The following is a 22,586-nucleotide window of genomic DNA, read 5'->3' on the forward strand; positions in this document are numbered from 1 at the left end:
GAAACAAGAAGATGAACAATATCTTAACAAAAAGGAAGTTACTGTGAGCTGCACTTTAAGTTTTCGTCAACAAGCATTTTATCGGGCCATCAAGAATAAGATCTCCATGGCTGAATTATTTGATAGCATTCAAGCTCGTCCTAGCAAGAACAATGTTTGTAACCTCATCAACATTGTTATGCAGCTGAGAAAGGTATGCAATCATCCGGATCTATTTGAAAGAAATGAAGGCCGCACATTCTTACATTTTGCACAAATTCCAAACTCTCTTTTACTGCCTCCTTTTTGTGAACTAGAAGAAATACACTATGCTGGAAGTCAAAGACCTATCTCATACAATGTTCCCAAGTTGATTTATAGAGAGGGTACTCTAAGCCTGTCTACGTCCTGTAGTAGATCAGCTCAAGGGTTTCGACAAAAATGGTTGGACAACTTGTTGAATGTGTTTTCTATGCAGTATGTTCATACATCAAGTTTTCCACCACAAGCAGATTCTCTTGGATCTGTTTCACCTATTAAAAGTGGTACATTTGGCTTTTCTCACATGATTGGCCTGTCACCAGGGGAGGTGGCTTTTGTCGCTAAAGCTTCATATGTGGAACAATTGTTGTTTTCTTGCACAACACAAGATCGACAAAAATTAAATGAAATCATTGAAGAATTTTTGGAAAGTGAGGAAGACAGATTTCAGTATGATTAGATGGGGGAGGGAAAAGTCAGAGTTGTCACTAGAATGTTGATGTTGCCAACACGTTCAAAATTAAGCTTATTGAACACAAAGCATGCCACAGGGCCTAAAAATGCACCCTATGAGGGATTGGTTGTCTCCCATCATGACCGGTTTCTCAATAATGTTGCATTGCTAAAAGCTATTTATTCTTTCATTCCACCAGTTCTTCCTCTACCAAGTAATGTTGTATGTCCAGATAGGGGTTTTGCATATCAGAGAACAAAAAAACTTCAGGAATTTTCTGGTGGCAGAGGTGCAGAGCTAGATGTAATTGAAGACTATACAAAAATTTTGGGAGAGAGAGAACAGGAAACTGGCCCCTGGATACTCGTCTCTGTTCCTCCAATGTCAACAAGTGATCATGAAGAATGGAACAAAGGTTTGTGTGTCGCTGGGGGTATTTTCTTGAGGAAGACTTTGGATGGCAACATGAAGATCAGGAAGTGACTATGTGGACTGTTGTGAGTGAGATGCTGGCAGTGATTCCCATAAAGGTTGGTAGTTCTTTTGCAGGAGCCAAACCTTCTGTTCCAAATCGTCTTATGGCAAGAGGTACTTTAGAGCATGCTTGGAAAGAGATGGTTGAAACCCTTTCAGATACAACTTTTAGTACTGCAATGGATATTTTGGATGTTGAACCTACAAAATGGATAGCTGACAACGCAGCTTCTGCTTGCATGTTGTGTAATTCATGATTTCACCCAATCATATGTCCAATGGCAAACATGGAAATTTTTTCGATAGGGATCATAGTCATCGTTGAGGAAGGAGAAAGCGAGTACAAAGTGTTGGTGGTACCATTCTCTGTTATTCATTTACATGAAATAGTGGGAACATATGATTCCACTAACAAGAAGTGGATGATGGTGGGGCTGTTGTCGGACCATTTAGTGGCATTTGAAGAGGCGGATCATATGGGTCCTGGAACCGTATTTTCCAAAGGTTGTTTCTATTGTTTAATGGTGGCCGCAAAGGCATATGGCAACCACTTAACCAGAGGCATTATGGGTTTCACCATCGTAGAGGGGACGTCCATCCTCGTGCCATTTCCTCGTTCAGACCAGGACCATAATGGAAATCATGCCACCAACTCTTCAGGCAACCATACCCACGATTCTCTTCGCTGTCAACAGCTCGACTTATTCACCACAGTCCACGCCGTTCAAACAACCCCCTGTTGTGTCTGTCCAACCCTGACCATCGGGCCATCCACTGCCAAACAAAACAAAATTAAACATGACTGTCCGACCGGCCTGTCTACACCATCTATTCCACTGTCTGCTTCGTTGAATAGCACGTCGTCGTCTTCGGAGCCACGGATCAAAAGGCGTGACCTCTCCATCTATCACGTGCAACATAACATTTCATAACATTAATATTAATGAATTTGTAACATAATAATATTAATTAAATATATATATATAGATATATATATATATATATTATTAAAAAAATAATATATATTATTAAAAAAACAGTATTATTAAAAAATTATAATAAATTAAAAACAAAACAAAACAAAAAAAATATTTAAACAAACAAAAATATAAAAAAATAAAAAAAATCCAAGGGAATATTACAGATTCTACATGACGAGACGCTTGCCACATTATGTGCATCGAGTGACAAACACTAAGTGAAGAAAATTGACAACATTAAAGCTTTGAGGACAAAGCTTCTGAAGAAAGGGGCTATGTTATGAACAGTGTTGCACACATCGCGATCGGGATTTAATCGGCGCCGGGAAAAAAGCGGAAAAAATCGTTAAAATCGGGAAAAAATCGGAAAAAAGCGGGAAAAAATCGTTTGGCACAAATTGAAAAAAAATTGAAAAAAAATGAATATTTTTGTGCCAAACGATTTTTTCCCGCTTTTTTCCGATTTTTTCCCGATTTTTCCGATTTTTTCCCGATTTTTCCGATTTTTTCCCGATTTTTTCAAAAAATCGCGATTTTTTCGATAAAAATCGCTATAAAAAAAAGGGGCGATTTTTTCGATAAAAATCGCGCTTTGAATCGGCAAAATTAAAAAATCGCGATTTTACGATTTTATCGCGATTTTATCGCGATGTGTGCAACACTGGTTATGAATATAATTCATAACAAGTAAAATAAATGTAAATAGTAAATAATCAAATATTGATTAGGTTAAATAGTCATTAAGTTTAGTGAAAAGGCATGTCTAAAAGACATGCCTAGTCACGAAAGGACACTTGCTTATGTATATATATGTGGGTCCTCGTTGTAACAATCATCACTTATACATTTTTATATATAATAAATTATTATTACAAATACCTCTTGTGTATTTTTACGTTTAAGTCAACAAGCTACCAGTTTTTATGCTTCAGACAGCCTACTTACCTTTCGCTCTATATGACGCTAATGTTGTTGCTTGTCACTGCTTTTATGATCTCAACCTTGAGCATGCACATGTTCAACTATGATTGGTCCTCTCTTGATTATATCACCTTGTAGAGAAACAACCCGACTATCCCCTAAAGATTCACCCTTTTTTCTAGGAGTTTTCTCACGATCCAGGTCCTTCAAAGTGTCATCCTTCAAACACATCAGCATATCCTTTGAGCCCATTAATAGGCTGGAGTTGCAAAGAAACTGCCAAAGATTCTAAGTTTGCATCATATGATCTTTGCCTTCCTCTATAGCCTCTACCCTAGCAGAATTAACATTATCAATTGCCGAAAAATCAGACAATGATGGCAACCCCATCAAGCCAACACCTTTCATGGATTTTGGATTTATTATGACATTTGAAGCTGGCATCTTATCATTATCTTGTATCTAGGATGTGTCTTATTTATCTTCGTATGGAATTTTCTTTTGTTCAACCATGGCCACTTCCCTTAGCTTTAATTCCTTGAATCAATCGCCTAATGGAGGGAAGCCATCCAAAATTGTGTGAACCACAAGCTCATTGGATAGAGAATTCTTGAAAAATGGGTGTTGCAACAGCCTTTTTGCAGATGGTCTCTTTGTAGGATCTTCTATCAAGCACGTAGCCATTATTTCTAGGAGAGACTTAGAAAGATTTTTTTCTCTCATAGTCATTCTCGTGAGTTCCATTTTGAAAAGCTATCTTCAAAATCTTCATAGGAGAATACTTCCTAAATGGAGCATGCCCATGAGATAACTCCCATGTCGTTATTCCAAAGGAACATATATCAACTTTAGGGCCATAAGCATGTCATTCCTTCAATTCCAACATAGTCCAGTAAGACGTTCCCCGAAATGTGTTCTTTGACAACTGTTTATTACCAATATTATATATGTATGCAGAAAAGCCAAAGTCAACTAGTGCAACTGCACCACTTGCATCAACTAAGACGTTTGCAGCCTTGATATTTCCATGTATCTGTCCTTGACAGTGGAGATAGTCCAGTGCCTTTAAAACTTGAAGGAAGAAAGTTGCAATAACTACCTCCTCAAAGCCATTTGGGTAGACAGCTTTGATTAGATGAACACAAGATCCTCTCGCCATATGGCATTAAAACCTAAAGATTACGATCTACTACAAATGAACAATGTGTTCTCAAAACATTTGGATGGTTAACCAAGGACATTGTATGTATGTCACAACATATCTCATCCTGAGATGTAGCAACACTATCAACCCTTTTTCCGAAATTTTGGGCCACATCAAAATGGTCAATACTATCACATAAGAGATCACATTCATTTTCTTGAGCTGATAAATCAAATTGGGCTTCTCTTGTACTCTGTTTTTCTATCTTAGGTTTACCATCAGTGTCGAATGAACTATTCTTCCTGTTACTAGCCCAAAAATCATCCCATTTAAAAGGTAGGCATTGATTTAGTACTATCAGTGTGGGACAAGGCATCCAAAAGTTAGACATATGGCGAATTTGTTGACTATCTTGTGGACAAAACATGGCAAAGTTTGGAGGGTTGATTTGGCACTCGGATCACTAATCAGTTTCACTTGGATTTCTCTTGTTGGCAAAGAATCTATAAGGAAAGGATTGATGGGTTTTCCCCTTGTGGGTTTTGCCCTAGCCTCTGGCCTAATTCTTGTGTCTCTTGTCTTTTTGTGCATTGTATTTGTATAATTGTTTGATGACCTAATTAATAAAGAAAATGCTAAAGGAAAAACATATATAAATAGTCACAAGTAATTATCATGTTCAAAAATTCTAGCTTTCAAACGAATTTCAACAGAAATGACATGTGAATTCTAACACGTGGACCATGCTTGGTTACATGGATCATTTCTATTAGGCCATGAAGGGGCCCCCTACATAGCCTCACATGGCTCTACATGGTAAGGCGTGGACTTTAAAATCAACAGACAAGATTGAGTTTTGATGGATCGACAGTGTCCAACACTAGGGTTTGAGTGTAATGACCTTCCCACCACCGGATTGTTTGGTCATTTTCACTTGGGTTACAATCAGAGCATTGCTCTGCTCTGTGACTTGGTTTCAAACAAGGCTATGGGGAGCGACCCCCCCCTCGAATTTGCTCCTAAAGCACGCTCTGCTCAAAAGCGCTAAGGGAGCGACCACGGGACCACACTCCTGATTCACTCACATTTGGGAGTGAACTTTGGGAGCGTGCCCCTGCCACAAAAAATTCGCTCCCTCTAGTGCTTTCACAGGTGGTTAAGATTCTCAACCCTAGCAATGTTGGCAATCAATGGTAATGTTAAATTCTTAAAGTAAAAGTGGCATTTCCTTTATCTTTCATTTTCATCCTCCTACTTAAATTTTTAACATTACCATGAAATGACTCGGGATTTTTGAGAGTGGTTTCGACCTCATTGGATTTCATATGGAGAAACTTGATTTTTAAATATCACTCAATCCCATAGACTTAAAGGTTTTTAGGATTTCATAATTTTGGGCATTGCAATGTTTCCAATTGATTTTGTCATGCGCAAGGGTATGAGATTGGCATTTGATCAAGAGCATTAAGCCCTTAAGTACCTTGATGTTGGTGTCATTGATTGTTGAACTTCATTGATGTTGGTAGTATTGCTTGTTGAACTCCTCTACCATGGCCTTAGCTAAAATGTACCCTTCACTCAAAGGAAAATAATTGGTTAGGCATACTAAGCTTTTTCTACCATATTATAAGGTTGAGGAGATGAACCCTTTACTCAAACCAAAATCATTAGTTAGGCATGTTAAACTTTTTCAATCTCTACCATACGATAAGGTTGACCAATCAAAGTTTGAAGACTTTGAGCAAGATGATGTTTATGTAGCTCATGTTGATGATCCCATTTCTAGTAGTGTTGAATCAATGATGAGTTTCATGAGTGATCATGTTGATTAGTGATTTGTAGTTTTGATGTCTAGTTTTGTTGCTACTACTACTACTGTTGAGGTTGCAGAGGAGTCTGAGAAGTCCTTAGACTCTAAACTAGATGATGTTTATGTATCTTATGTTGATGATCCCATGTAGTGGGATCCCATGTTGATGATCCCATGTCTACTAGATGATTGATATTATATGGTTTAATCAATGTTTTTATGCTTTTTATAAATAATTCATCATTCTACATGCTTTTGTTGACATATATGCATCAAAATATATAAAAATATATATATTATATAAAAAAAGCTCCCAGCTCGAAAGCTTCTGAAAATTGTCCCTCCCCGCTCCCGCTTTCGCTCCCCACTTCCAAGAAACCTAGGTTTCAATGAGTTACATAAAAAGCCTACTATTGGACATCCTGGATATCAGAAATTAATAACCATGTTAATAAAAGACCTCTCTTGGTCTAATATGAAGTCAGAAATAGCAAAATATGTAGCAAAGTGTTTAGAATGTCAGCAGGTTAAAGCTTCCCACCAACATTTGGCTGGATTATTATAGTCGTTACCCATTCAAGAGTTTAAATGGGAGGTAATATCCATGGATTTTATCATTGATTTGCCCAAAACCGGAAAACAACATGACTCTATAATGGTTGTAGTGGACAAATTTAGTAAGGTAGCACAATTCATACCTATAAAATCTACTTTTAAAGCCGTTAATATAGCAAAGATATTCATTGGGGATATCTTTAGATTACATGGCTTGCCTAAGACTGTAATTTCATATCGTAATGTGAAATTTACCTCTAAGTTTTGGAAACGTTTGTTTGAAGGCATGGGTACAAAACTAAACTTTAGCACGGTGTATCATCCCCAGACTTATGGTCAAGCATAAAGGACCAATCAAATCCTTGAGGACATGTTGCAAATGTATGTTATGGATAGACCCATTAAGTGGGAAGATTATCTGCATTTAGCGGAATTTGCTTACAATAATGGTTATCAGACCTCCCCAAAGATGAGCCCCTCTGAACTAATGTATAGGAGATGGTGTAAATTAGTGCCTTTAAGTTGGGACCATCCTGAAGACAGATTGGTTTTAGGACCATACATGTTGAAAGCAATGGAGGAAATAGTCAAGCAAGTGAAACAGAATCTAAAAATAGCTCAAGGCAAACAAAAAAGTTACGCAAATTTAAAGAGAGTTCACAAAAATTTTGATGTTGGCGACCACGTTTATCTGAAAGTGAAAACTAAGAAAAATACTCTTAGACTTGATATTTGTGCCAAGTTGTCACCCAGATCTTGTGGACCGTGGACCCTATGAGATATTAGCAATGATAGGTCAAGTTGTCTATCAACTTACTCTACCAACAAGCATAAAATTTCATCATTAGAGAAATTTTAAGGTCTAAAATAGTCCTCCTAAGGAATATTATAAAATAATAGTGGAAATAATAAAATATGATTGAATTACCACATCAAATTTCAGAGGGAAAAAAGAAAAAACTAATTTTTCAACTCATATTTTCAACTTATCTCCCCACAATTTTACTCAAATTTTGAGCAAGAGCACTCGTTGGATGTGGAAATACATTTTTTTGTAGTAGGGCCCATCGAAAGTATGCAACATGTGTACTCCTTGGATGAGGAATTAAATTTGACGTCCAATGAGTGCTCTTGCTCGAAATTTGAGTAAACCTATGGGGAGATATATTGATAATATGAGTTGAAAAAATAGTTTTTTATATTTTTGTTATTTTATCGTCTTACCTTTTTACTCCAAAAAAGGTGAATCATCCCCCGTGATTAACATCATCATATTGAATCCAATTGGAATTTGGTTCTTATAAAGTTGATTTTGTTTATAGATATTTGTTTTGAGGCACATTTTTTGACCTCAGAATTTCTCTAATGGATGTGTTTCATGTGTCTTTACTTGAAAGGTATGTATATGATCCAACTCACATTATTGATTGGAATGTGGTACAAGTAGAATCGGAGGGCAAGTTCCTGGCAGAACCTCTATGCATACTAGACCAGAGGGAAGTCACGCTCCATAATAGTCATAAGCCCAAGTCAAAGTACAGTGGAAACACTTCATCCCAAAGGAGGCAACTTGGGAATTGGAAGACACTTTTAAAGAAACGTATCCATATTTATTCTAACACTGGAATGAAGTCCAGAGTAATACACCGGGGCAGTGTCAAACTCATGTGGGGAAGAATGTGATATCCCCTAAATTAGTATTATTTGTGAATTTGTATGTGTCAAGTGTAATGATGTTGTGACTTTAAGACTTAAATGAAACTGGTTTATCAATAACATAAAATATTTTGTTGTTGATAGTTACTTTATGTAAATATGTTTTTTATTAAGTTATTAATAAAAAAATCTGGAAAATAATGTTGAGGTTGCAAATGGCTAAAAAGAAGTTATGGGATGCAAGCAAATGATTGGATATGTTTACCCTTGGATGATGTAAGACCTAAGCATCTAATATGAGGACGAGATTATTAAATTATGGAATATTAATTGATCAATAACTCCCCTAGATAGACAAGATGTTGTCTTAGGAGTTGGGGAGAGTAGAGCTCATTAAGGAGCAAAGTAACTACCTGCCACCTAACGAATAAGGAAGGAGGTAGTTCCTAACTGTTAACATAATAGTAATATCCCTTTCAGTACATTTTGTAGATTTTGCAAAAAACTAATTCAACCGAAATTTCTTCATAAAATTACCATTCGATTTACAGAAGATTGCCATGTAAAATAGAACAAGAGAATGCATGCAATTCAATCATACAATGAGCAGAAATAATCTCAGCTTTTATTATAATATATAACTGGGGTTTTACATGTTGAAATAACAAAATAGTTGATATAGCTGAGATAGAATTGGCCTCAAGGATTTGCTCCAATGTTGCACGGGCCCTCCACCAAAACTGAACTGAACTGCCACTGCTAAGCTCTCCTGTGAATTCTGGATGAATTCACCAAGGGGAGATGGGTACTCGCCCAATCTCACTAAATCACCTGAGGGTTTCTGTCTTGGGGCTACCAAGGAAGTAGAGAACCAGGTTCCCAACCTCTCATACAAGAAGAAATATCAAATCCAAGATGTCCTCTAATGGCCTCCTCCTCCTCTTTTTATAGATCTGATGGACCCCTCTAGAAGCTCCTATTTTATTATTATTTTAATCATTGAGCACATTTCCCTTAATTAAAATATTCTTTTTAATGTGGGAAAATGGTAAATTGGCCACCATGCCTCCTCAAGCCACTGAAAATCACTTCTAGCCATCCCATCTTGTAGATCTTCTCATTCTGATTCCAACGAGCTATTACACTAAGGTTTTCTACCAAGTATTCCTCCCAAAATGCCACCTTAAGCATAATTGATTGAGTCAAACCCATTAATAACTCAATTTTTGAAAGTTATCAGAATGCAATGGAACGAAAGGGAAACTGTGCGGATGATGGAATATACCAAGCGAATGTCATCGGACCTCATAAAAACTCCTCAAAACCCGACCAAAAGCCCTTGGGCGTGTTGATGACGCAAACCTACACTTGTGACCTGTCTATCCCCAACTCTAAAGGTCCATCCTAACCATGCCATAAGGAACACCAGAAAAAGGAACATCACAAATCCTCCACCCCAAGATTGCTTTCCCTCAAGCAATCCATATCTATCGGCAAACCTCGCAGTCTCGTGCAACTGAGAATCAATACCTGGATCCCATACAAACCACTGGGTGATGCCATACCCTTGTGCCACCAAACCAAGAATAGGTCCTTCAATTCCCAGATCCCAGACTAAACTATGACTCGACCTGCCATCAACAGATCCTCCTGGATCCCAATGCCACCATGGACAAGCATCACGGCTCCATGGCTCTCGCTGTGCTATAGCTCCGACTATGAATGTCGCTCCATCAACCACATACCAACTCATCACCTCTCTCCAATCCAACCCTCGACATAGACCAAGGTCAATCCCTCCATGTTGATGTTGTGCTGAAATACTAATGAGTGGCCAACCTCCATCTTGCCACCAACTGGAGCATGTAGTATCCCTCACATCTAAGGGCTCCTGCAGTACAATGCTCCTGACTATAAATGGAACAAGTCCACTGTGTTGCGCTATGTCCGACTCACGCAACTTTGTCTGGTCAATCAACAATATCCATCGAGAAACCCTTGCCTCTCTCCCTATAATGGGTATAAGTGGCCAAACTGTGTTGCAAGCCCTGTCTATGTACTCCTGGAGAGGGCTGCTCCCTGAAAGTACTGCAGCTCTGCCAGCTACCTGTGCAAGCACCTGCACCTCATCAGTGGGTCGACCCAAAGATGGATGCACCACCATCTCAAAAAGATCCACCCTCATCTGGCTCGAAACTCCATGCTCCTCCAATCTACCAACCTCCTGCAAAACTATCTTGTCATACCCTCGCACCTCTTGAGGACATGTGTCTGCAAATACTGCCACCCTGCTAGCTGTATGTACATCTGCCTGCTCCTCATCAATGGTTGGGCCCAAGGATGGTTGCTCATCCTCCTCCATCATGGGCACAACATGAACCTCCAACTAACCCTCCCCAAAAGGCTCATTATGCATATTGTGCATATCATCCCCCTGAGTTGACTCTTACTCCTCTATGTGCTCTCCATGCTGAATCATTAGTCGCTCACCTAGAAAGTCTGCTCCCCGGACAATATGCTGCTCATCGTACTCCATCTCACATGAATGCATACCTAGACCGCTGCCAACATACCCACATGACCGCTCATGCTCCTCAGGGGTATCCTCATATGAACTCATAGAAGCAGAGTCCTCACCCTGAAAGTCTGAGGGAATCTCCCCCCGCTCTGCCCTTGTTATCTCCTCTGCATAACTCAAGCATGAGTGGTCAAGTCCCCAAGGTTCCTTGCAGATGAAGCAAAGACCCTTCCTCCTCAACTCATTCCTACTACATGGTTGGTCACCATAAATCCACTACAACTCCTCATGGGTCAACCGTCTCCTACACAGTCCAACGTTCTGCTCAACTAACCTTTCGGCTAGTTCATAAGCAGCAGATGAAACCAACTGTTCCTCCCTCCAAATGGCCAACAACTAAGACTGTAACCTCCTGCATATGACATCATGGCCTCCCATACACGAGGACAAAATGGACTGCATGTGTGTTATGACTGTATCAGGATGATGTTTCCTAATGCTGAAGAAGCATTGGAATATCTGTTGGATCAAGTCGTCACATCCCAACTCAAACATGAGGCCATAAGTTCTAACCAAGGCCATAACTTCTAGAATCTCTAACCTCTTCCCAAAGGTAGGGCCCTAACTGTTATCCAAATCCTGAAAGGTCTCCACTATCAGTCTGAAGACTCTCCTCATAAGACCATCACTGTAAGGAGGTATAGGTGCGGTCAACATCATGATACTACTAAGACAAGGAGCAACTGGAAGTTTGACCCCAACACAAGGATGCCCCAAAAATTTGTGTTGTGTGAGAGCAAGCATGGTTGGTTTTAGAGCCCAAATCAAGCTCTTCCCATCTGATAGATGTACCTTGGAGAGGGGTGAAGTAAGTTCTTCTTGTTTGAGAAGGGATTTCGCGGTCACCCCCTTGCATCTCAAATTTGTCCCAAGTACATAGATTTTGTGTCCCAAATCATGTTCCTTCTGTGGTTGCTCTTGCTGTACCAAAGTGAGTATCTCCTTGGAAAGGGATCTGTTGATTTCTGCTACAAATTATTAAGGGTAGTTTTAAATGTTTCATCCCTGATGGTAAGTGCATCAAGCTGACTTGTTTAACTAGGATTGATAACTCCTCATGTAATGACTGATATATGCCCAACAATACAATGGTTGTGACAAAACTAATATAATTTTGCCAACTCCGCTCCACTCATAGATAGTAGCATATGGTTGACACTGGCTACTCATGACCATTATATGTCAAGACAACACATTCTCTACTCCACTGAATACCACTAACTTGACCAATCAGCAATACACTGCCCAACTAAGCAACGGTACACATGACAGTTTCTGTCAAAGACTTGGTTGATATGTTGTTGTCGGTGTAGATTGGGTTACCCAAATTCTAATCATTCACACAATGATTATACCATGCCATAAAAACATTCAAACCGAAACAATAGAAGACCATAAATCTGAGCATACACAGAAGGTATCACTAACCAGCTCCCAACGTATACAGTAAGTAAAAAGAAAGATAAGGAACCTGATTTGTATGCTGTGATAGATGTCTGATAAGATGCTCTATATTTAACCTTTCAGCAAGAACAACTTCCAGGAGCACTGGTACACGTACAATAAACAGAGGGGGGCTCTTCCATACTGCTGCAAACACCCAACGCTCATGAAACGAGCCTCTGTCACGTCAAGCAACAACGATGCAACTCTGTTTTGAGTGAGATAATGCTCCAGCGAAATATATATTCAATCTGGTTACCGATATGCAACCTAAAATGATGAAGACTCCATCCAGCAAATCATATGAGGGATTTCAAAGTTCAAACACAATAATACACCAACAGAGATAGCACATTCCACAGGGATATGGAATTGCTCATTCCCTTCTTCAAGATGATGCTTCTGCTCTCAATCAGAATTGCCATTTCTTACGATGGACCAGATCACTCCATCTCCATCGACCAACATTCTCAATCACTGTTACTGTGGCATTAGAACGACATGATGGCATCTACAACGACTGAGTCACGTTCCCCGGTCTCCAGCAAATAAATTGACGACAACTGATCAATGCATTCCTCCTCTCAATAATGGATCGAGATCTCGCCGCCCGAGAGAGAATCTGCCACCACGGTCGCAGTAAACAATTTTTGAACATAAAAGAATCAACCCTGCACGCGTTGGATGAGAACTTTGTGGGATTTGACTTTCATTTATTGATTGTGGCCTCCACGCACTCAGATTGAGCGACCACACGCACCATGGTATTACACAATGGTTGCTCAATCTTCAGCGCTTGCCCCACGACAACTTGACTTATCTTTTACATCGACCTGGCTTCTTAAAGAAAAAAATTGAACTTGTTCTCAACAAACACCGAAACTCAGGCATGCAATTCTGATTCAAGGGTTTGGATCTGCCACAATCGTAGTGTCTAGTTCACCGAAGTCGAAAGTTTGCTCGTGCTTCACCTCAATCACCAACATTGGTCCAAACCAAAAGATAATTGGGCTTTGACCTCAGTTTTCCATCCAATGCGATGCTCAGCAGTGGGGAAACTTGGCTACGATTTTCATTATTGCTACCACCGGAAGCATGAAATCCGTGGACTGATCTCCAATACGGTGCAATTTGTCGTTGTTGATTCTTTTCACGATGAAAAAATCAATTAAATAGTGTTGGGAACCCTGTCGTTCAATAATTAATTTGCGTCCTTCAAAATCTTTCAATTTCGTATGGTCCCCAAAAGTTAATTTGACCGCCTCCTCAATAATTTACGAACTTGTCAACGGCCCCTTAATAATTTTGGCGTTCATGAAGATTTGTTCAATGCTCAGGCGTTTGTCAACGAACTAGATCATGCACAACAAATGGTGGCTAATGATGAATAACCGGCTTGGCCAAACACAACTTCGACCTGATGAATGAATGATTGGCCCCTTTTGTTTTGTTTTTCTTTTTTTGGCAGCTTTTGACTTCTCAATATTAGACTCAAATTCGTCGAATCATTAATGGTCACCAGAGAATTGGTTCATCAAACGACAATTTGTCGAGCATCTAATATGCAATCCTTTCAGATCCAATAATCCCTGCGAAGATAATAAATCCTCGATCTTCCTTTGAAGTTGACATGTCGTAAAACCCTCAGGCTGGCTTGATAACCTCGCTCTGATACCACTGTAATATCCCTTTCAGGATATTTTGTAGATTTTGCAGAAAACTAATTCAACCAAAATTTCTTCATAAAATTACCATTCGATTTACAGAAGATTGCCATGTAAAATAGAACAAGAGAATGCATGCAATTCAATCATACAATGAGCAGAAATAATCTTAGATTTTATTATAATATATAACTGGGGTTTTATATGTTGAAATAACCAAATAGATGATATAGCTAAGATAGCACCGGCCTCAAGGATCTGCTCCAATGTTGCACGGGCCCTCCACCAAAACTGAACTGACTTGCCACTGCTAAACTCTCTTGTGAATTTTGGATGAATTCACCAAGGGGAGATGGGTACTCACCCAGTCTCACTAAATCGCCCAAGGGTTTCCATCCTGGCCAAGGAAGTAAAGAACCAAGTTCCCAACCTCTCACACAAAAAGAAATATCAAATCCAAGATGTCCTCTAATGGCCTCCTCCTCCTCTTTTTATAGATTTGATGGACCACTCTAGAAGCTCCTATTCTAAGTCACCTGACACGGGGATTCGGGATTCGTGGTGTTGGATTCGGACACATTGACCCCCAGGAACAGGACACGTAGGATTCGTTATATATTTTTTAATTAAATATATATATATATATATATTAAAAATTAGATATTTCTTACACAAATTTTAATTAATGATACAAATTTATTGATTTCAAACATAGATCTTCATCTATAGCTATTAGCATGCATAGTACATACAAAATTCAAATACATGTTAGTGGTACTGGTCACATAAATCTATTAAATCATGATTCATAATTCATAACTAGAAGACAACTTACAACTACAAGATAGTAAGATAAACACACTGACAATTGTAGTTTTCTCATTAAGTCATCAAATCAAAATGTGTTACATAGGTAGTGCTGGTGCAATGCTAATGGCAAATAGAAATAGAAAATATAAAACAACTACAGGTATACAAGCCTCAAGGCATCAATCAGCATCAATGTCCTCATCATCACAGTCCCCACTACTCTCCTCTGCATCCTCCTCCTCCCCTGTATCCATAGTCGCCTCTGCATTTGCTGTGTGGAGGTTGACCCCTCTAAGTCATCAAATCTAACAGGCTCTAGCACTGGATCATTGAGATCCATGTTGGCCAATACCAACTCAACATTGTTGTCCAGACCCATATCATTAGGAAAGACATCCCACATCCTTGTCTTTCCCCTCAACCACTCTTCCCTCTGCCTGTAAATAAGACGAAGGTTGGTGTGCACATACACCATTGTCTCTGCCCTGGACTGCTCAAGCCTACTCTTCTTCACACTATACAAATTCCCATATGTGCTCCAATTCCTCTCGCAACAAGAGGATGAAGTCACCTGAGAGAGGAGCCTCATGGCTAACTGTTGAAGAGGAGGGCTTGTTGCCCCATGATTTGCCCACCAAGAATACGTCTTCTTAGCCCCCCTGTCTCTAATCACATCATAACCTCCAAATCGACCACTCCCAGTGGAAAACTCTGCAAAAGCATCCTCCGCCTCAGCAAGCAATGCACTATCCTGAAAATCCGCCTGAATGCCTCTTTCCTCCCCTGTGAGATTTCACCATCCATGTGAAGAGGGAACCTGCGGGAAGGTCCACCATTCAGCCACTCATGGTTGTAGTATTTGAGGTTCAATGAATGAGCCAAACAATGTAAAGGTGTACAATTCTTGTCCCATCTGCTGACAAGAATATCATGTATGGTATCACAGAAGGCCTCTGGTGATGTCTCATACTCGGGGCACTCACTCTGTAGAATAATGCTCCTCATAGACTCAATCATGGAATCCCATCCCTCATAAACCTCTCCTAGGATGGGTTTGTCTATATTTGCAAATCGAAGCAAAGAAATGATAGAGTCCATGATCCGAATAATTAGATCTACCCTCTCCCACCAAGCATCATCTAGCACTGTGTCCTTCACTCTTTTAGAGGCTACCTGATCTGTCTTTCTCCAAAAAGACCAAAACTCAGAAATAACCATGGACCCAAGAGCGGTCTTGACGTCCCTCAACCTCTTCAACATCATGAATGAAGATGCAAACCGTGTATCAACAATCTTCAACAATGATAGATTGGTGTACTCCTTGTAGATAGTGAGGGCATTTGTATGATTTTGCACAAAGTTACGGATATGTCTTGCATCCTCAATAATGCTTCCAATCCAAAGCACATCAAAAGCAATGGATTTCAGTGCTAAGTTCAATGAATGGACAATGCAAGGTGTCCAAAACACTTGTGGATATTTAGCTTCCACAATCATGCCAGCAGCCTTGCAAACAGGTGCATTATCTGTAATGATTTGCACACAAGAATCAACACCTACATCTTCAATAACTTTAATAAATAACTCACCAATAAATTGTGCATCCTTGTATTCACCAAGTGTATCCACTGCTTTCATGAAAACTGGACCGCTCAAGGAAGACACCATGAAGTTGATGATTGGATGTCGTGTTGGATCTGTCCATCCATCAGAAACAATGCTAACCCCAGATGTTGGCCAATAGGCTCAAGCATTTTTTGCACCTCTTTTTTTGCCTTCGTCAACAATGTGGTTCTCATCTTCTCTGACCCAGGAGGCACATACCCTGCTGGAGCCCCTTGAGTTAGAGCTCGGCACATCTCAATAAATAGAGGTGAGCGTGCAACATTAAATGATATGAAGTTTTGATAGAAGAAGAAGGCAATGGTGAGATCAAGCTCTTCTGGTCTCTCTTTTTGGAAAATCTTTTCCATTGGATCAAGTGCTCTTCTTTTTTATGCTTGTCCCCCAGTAGAAGTAGAACTCTCAAATGGAAATTTGGTGGTGGCTTTCCTCAAAAATGGAAGGGGGTCTTCATTCTTGGGTTTTTTTTTATTTTGAACCACATGTTCCATACCAACATTGGACTCCTTTTCCAATTCTTTTCTCTTTTGTAAAGAAACAGCTTTACAAGCTCCAATCCCACAACCCGATAAAGTCAACAAATGTATTTCACACAGTAATATGTGCTTTTGGAAGAAATGTGACAAAAGTTGCATTTCCATTGCACATTGCATCCCCCCTTTCCCTTGGTGTTTGGCCCATCCTCTCTTGTGACATATTTCCACAATGGATATTTATCATTGTCTTTAGAGTCTTTAGGTCCTCCTCTTCCCTCAACATTACTTGCAACAGACTCTGATGATATTGGGGGAGGAGGGGCATCTCCACCCATGACATTCTTGCCCTTCCTTTGCCCCCTAACTGCTGCCTTTGATTGAGCCATGAATACTGTAAAAGAAATGAACAAAATATGCACAAATTTGTAAACAGAAAATCATATACAAACTGCTGCAATAGAATAAGAAATGCAAAAAAATGGAGATGAAATGCACTTACCTGGTGCTTGAATCTCCTTGCCGAACGCTCTACTCCCTTAACTCCTTGCTCCAAACCCTTTTTCACTTGCCAACAGCTCCAAAAACACTTGCCAAATGATAAACACTATGGCTATAATGCACAAATGCGTGCTTTTGTAACCCGTGCAGGTGACTTTTCTGCCAAAACAAGTCCTGGAAGCAGGACACGTTACCTAAAATCGGGACACAATTCTGAATTTCGTGACACGCAAAGGGATTCGACATGTCATAATTTTGGACACGATTTTGCAGCGAATCGTGTCTGACACAATGGATTCGGATTCGTGGGCCCTCCAGAACGAATCCGATTACTTAGGTCATATTTTATTATTATTTTAATCATTGAGCACATTTCCCTTAATTAAAATATTCTTTTTAATGTGGGAAAAAGGTAAATTGGCCACCATGCCTCCTCAAGCCACTAAAAAACACTTCTAGCCATCCCATCTTGTAGATCTTCTCATTCTGGTTCCAACGAGCTATTACACTAAGGTGTTGTGCCAAGTATTCCTCCCAAAATGTCACCTTAAGCATAATTGATTGAGTCAAGCCCATTAATAACTCAATTTTTGAAAGTTATCAAAACGCAATGGAACGAAAGCAAAATTGTGCGGGAGATGGAATATACCAAGCAAATGTCATTGGACCTCATAAAAACTCCTCAAAACCCGACCAAAATCCCCTAGGCCAGTTGATGATGCAAGCTTGCACATGTGAGTTGTCTATCCCCAACTCTAAAGGTCCATCCTAACCATACCATAAGGAACACCAGAAAAAGGAACATCAAAATAATCTTGAAAAGGGATTTTTTGTCTTTACTAGAAGTAAACGCACGAAGACAATGGTACTAAGGTGTGAGGAGGTACAAGAGAAACCCTGAGGTTTTTTACTAAAGAAGAACCACTTGGGCCGAAGAGATTAGTTACCCGAAATATGGACTTTGCCAAGAAGAAGTTCTAGGAAGAGTCTTGTAGGAATTTACAGGGTAAGTTCCTCAGACAGAACACCAAAGGACACCGCTCACAAACAGATCACAGATCAATACACCAGTGCTTTTGACGTGGTTAAAACCCTCAAATAGGGAAACAGTCCACGACCTGAGCCAACGCGGCCACTTCAGGCAATTTATTAATAAAAGAATGAAAATTTACATAAGCTTCTCTCATGGATGGTTAACCTACAAATGACCCTCCATGCTCTTTAAATAGAGATCATGGACCAATCGGGTGTTAAGCCACGAATCAAGTGTCGGTAATACCGAGGAGAGAATGAACCGTTGGATCACTACGTATCGTGACCGTCGGATTGTAAGTTACAAAATGTACATAGTAAAGAAACACACTTTACCTAACTCTATACTAGACCAAGTTATACTTAACTATTTCCTATGTGTCGGAATATCCTAACATCCCCCCTTAAGAACAACTTGGGATAGGATTGAAGGATTTACAAATATGACACAATAGGAGAAGGAAGGAAGCACTAGAGCCTATCCCCCCTTAGTGACAACTTCCTGAACTCCAACCATAAATCGAAGTTTAGTAAACTTCGCCTCTGTGAGAGCCTTTGTAAAGATGTCTGCAACTTGATCATCTGTTGAACAATAGTGCACTTCAAGAACATGGTCGTGAATGAGCTTTCTGATGAAGTGCATGTGCAGTTCAATGTGTTTGTTGCGTTGATGTTGGACTGGATCTTTGCATAGCTGAATGGCACTTTGATTATCACACCAAAGTGTAGTCGGATGCTGCTGCTGAAAGCCAAACTCTGACAAGATCTGACGAAGCCACAAGGCTTCCTTACTAGCTTCTACGGCACCACGATACTCTGCTTCTGCCAAAGAAAGAGAAATGGCACCTTGTTTCTTGCAAGCCCATGTAATAGGTCCTGAACCAAGAGTGAACACATAACCTGCAGTAGACTTCCGATCATCAGGGTCACCAGCCCAATCGGAATCAGTGAAACCAACCAATAGAGGGGCTACTTCGGCACTGTAATGAATCCCAAACTGAACTGTACCTCGAACATAATGAAGTATTATTTTAGCTGCTTTCCAATGACTTTCATGTTCGAAAATCCATGTTTTCTACCTGTAACAGATGTAAACTTTGTAGGTAATTTTTATAAAAGGATTTTAAGTCAACAAACTCGGATAGGGTTAAACCCTATTTATTAAACAAAATCTACATAAGAAAGTTCAGCCATGGTACTACACTTACATATGTGGCCATGGTGAAACACTTAAAACCAGGATTTAACTATGGCCATATAAAACCCATGGTGTGCTAGGATTTCACCATTTAAACCTTAATTCGTAAATTCACCAGTGAATAAACAAGAAATGCAAGAAATGTGCTTAAGGTTTTTCTCTTTTAAAGAAAAGAATAATATAGGATTCGCCTTACAAAAGCAAATCACTCAAGCTATCTGTTTCCTCCACTTACTCCTTAGTTCACTCCACCTCACTCGAGTTCATCACCACTTTGAATCTGTACCTGGTGAGTCGGCACCATAATTAGTGTCAATGGGATTGCACTAGGTGCCATCCACGACTGCAAGGAAGTGCCCAATATTTCCCTATAAGGATATCCTTGGAAAAAGGTGTGAGTGTGTAATCCTAGTGATCTAGCTCAAGTGCTTGAGTGTGTTTGGTTTCATGTAGGAGTTCTCAAGGTTGATTCCCCAAGTTAGCTACCTCTATTGCATGCCTCACTCAATGTCCCTACCATGTTAGGCATCATAATCATTGCCAATGGGTTTACACTCTACGCCATCGACAAAAATAGATGATCATTGATGTCCTTCGCAATATTTTCCACAAAAAAAATCTATAATAAATAAATAATAATAATAATAATATACATATGTATGTATGTATGTTTGTCAATTTAGTCTCGCTCAAGTGGTTGCGTGATTGAATGTTATCCTCCCCATCTAGTTTCTATTAATGTAAGTGACAATGTTGAGCTCATAATTAGTACATTGTTGTTAACAGCTTTGAGCCATGTTGTTAACCTAGCCTTGTGCTATGAAGAATCTAGGGTTTACCTTGGGTACCTCCTCAAAATGAGGGAAAGTGCATAAGGGTTTCCCCAAGATAAGTTACCTAGAATATATATATATGTTACTGATAGGGGATTATGAGTTCACAAAATATACTTTTGCAATACCAATAGGAATGGATGTGGACTTGGAAGCGCAATGGCTTTTAACATTTTGCTACCTTTGCTATGAACCTAAACAAACTCTTTATTAGGTTAAAGTTAGTAGACAAGCAATAAGAACTCAATGGGTTCAAACTTGTTAAAATTGGTAACTAGGGCCAAACACCATGTGGGTCATCTTATTTATGGCAGCTGATATTTTTCTTGGATCCCTCTCATCGAGAGGTGTAGGATTGATCTAAAGATCATCCGATTCCGATAAGCATTTATGAAGATATGAATTTATTTTGATTATGGACAAATTGTCAAGTCGGCCAGCAACTTATGTAGGCTCAGAAGCCCAAAATTCATGTCTATTCAACCTCTACATTTTAGTATAAATAGAGGTGGCCTTCAAGTCATTTCAACACACACTTGAGATCTCTTCCTCTCTCTACTTGTCTTTGGGTTTTAGTAGGAGGAGAGATCCTAAGGGATAACACTGCCTTGATCCAGAGAGCAGAAAGCCGGAACTACCAGAAAAGCTGGAAAGCCGAAAAAGCGGAAACTGTTGGAACTGCCAAAAAAGCCGAAAAAGCCAGAAAAACTAGAAAAGCCGGAACTGCCGGAAATGACAGAACTGCCAGGAACAGCCGGCACTGCCACAACTGTCGGGAACTACCGAAACAACCGAAGCATCTGTCTCTGAAGGAAAGCAGCATGCAAGGGACAACTAACTAACATTGGGACAGTTGTATGGTACTTAGCAGCAAATACGCCAAGCATGCAATGTTATAGCTAGCATGCAAGGGACAACTAGCATGCAACAACAAGCATGCTAAGGACAACAAGCGTGTTAGGGACAACAAGCAAGCAAGGGACAACAAGCAAGCAAGGTGCAACCAACACATAGGTCAGGATGGCAACATGGTGCATCAATGGCACATAACGCAGTACAATGATGGGTACAGTCATGATTAATGAAGCGTGATGATGATGGGTGCAGCATGGTGCAACGCGGTGAGGTGCAGCATGATGATGAAATGCAGCACAATGATAGGTGAAGGAGTCACCTTGGAGAATTAGTTGAAGCAACATGTCTTCAACTGATCTCATGTATCATCTTCTTAGAGATGATCTATGCTCTTATCTAGATAAGTCAAAGTGTTGACTTATGTTGTAAACGTATTATCTCTCTCTCTCTCTCTCTCTGCTGAACTATTGAAGAACATATAAGAAGAATTGATCAAGGGTTTCCCCACATTAGGGTTTGTCCCTGGCTGGCGCCACATCTTGTGTCCTCTTGTCTTGGCTTGTCTTCTGCGATTTATATTTATGTTCTATCTGCAGATTACTTTAATGCTAATGTGATTGCTAATCTGGAAAAGATATTGAGCTAACTGTGAAAATTGAAATAAATTGCTCTAGCATAGAACATACCTAAAATTAACAGAACTTCATACCTCCACCCACACAAACCATTAGCTCAAACTATATGGAGAAGTTATCGAAAAGAGAATGGAGTATTGTCATTGCAAGGTGCTATTGTATCCATGCAATAACCAAACCATGACACATAAAAGTAATAAGATGTCATTAAACAACATCATAAAATACTTAACGAACTAATATACTTCCACCTAAAAGACAAGTGAATCTCAGGGCCAACATCAATCCACCAAATATTAGACTCTATAGCTACCATTACCAAGAGAATATAAGTATTGGGAGATTGATTCAAGATGCAAGAATAGAACAAAGAGCCTACATAGCTTTTGTGATCGGTCTAGAAAGTGGACTATTTTCATGTAGCTCCAAAGTTCAATATCAAATTCAATTAACACTAAAGGTCCTCTATATTCTCCAAGATAGCACGCACATGATTAAACAACAAGAGGGTCAAATGCAAATACAAGTAGATGGCAGCTTCTTCAAACCCTCAAGCAAAAAACCATCTAACGCCAACTTCTCTCTCTAACAAGATAAACACTCGGAAAATATTGAGTATTTACATGCTTAAAGGATGCCCAAGACACATTATTTATAAGAGTTGAGGCTCACTTTTAGCAGAGGCTATCATAGATGTTTTTGGGGAT

At 39.5% G+C, this 22,586-nt stretch overlaps 2 protein-coding genes across 3 annotated transcripts in view; both read right to left on the reverse strand.

Annotated features, from left to right (window-relative positions):
• The window catches only part of LOC149257328 (golgin Putative 1), a 256,139-nt gene that overhangs the window by 179,207 nt on the left and 54,346 nt on the right, over nt 1-22,586 (reverse strand). The window lies entirely within an intron of this gene.
• Nucleotides 10,681-22,586, reverse strand: part of LOC149257329 (transcription initiation factor TFIID subunit 6b-like) — a 41,772-nt gene continuing 29,866 nt past the window's right edge. Inside the window, exon 2 of the mRNA XM_089433868.1 lies at nt 10,681-10,919. Coding sequence (XP_089289994.1) covers nt 10,681-10,919 — 239 coding nt within the window. The remainder of the gene's footprint in view (nt 10,920-22,586) is intronic.

This window comes from Pinus tabuliformis, chromosome 6, assembly GCF_031772625.1.
Source record: "Pinus tabuliformis cultivar Carrire ecotype Pingquan chromosome 6, CPIR1, whole genome shotgun sequence".
Taxonomy (NCBI): domain Eukaryota; kingdom Viridiplantae; phylum Streptophyta; class Pinopsida; order Pinales; family Pinaceae; genus Pinus; species Pinus tabuliformis.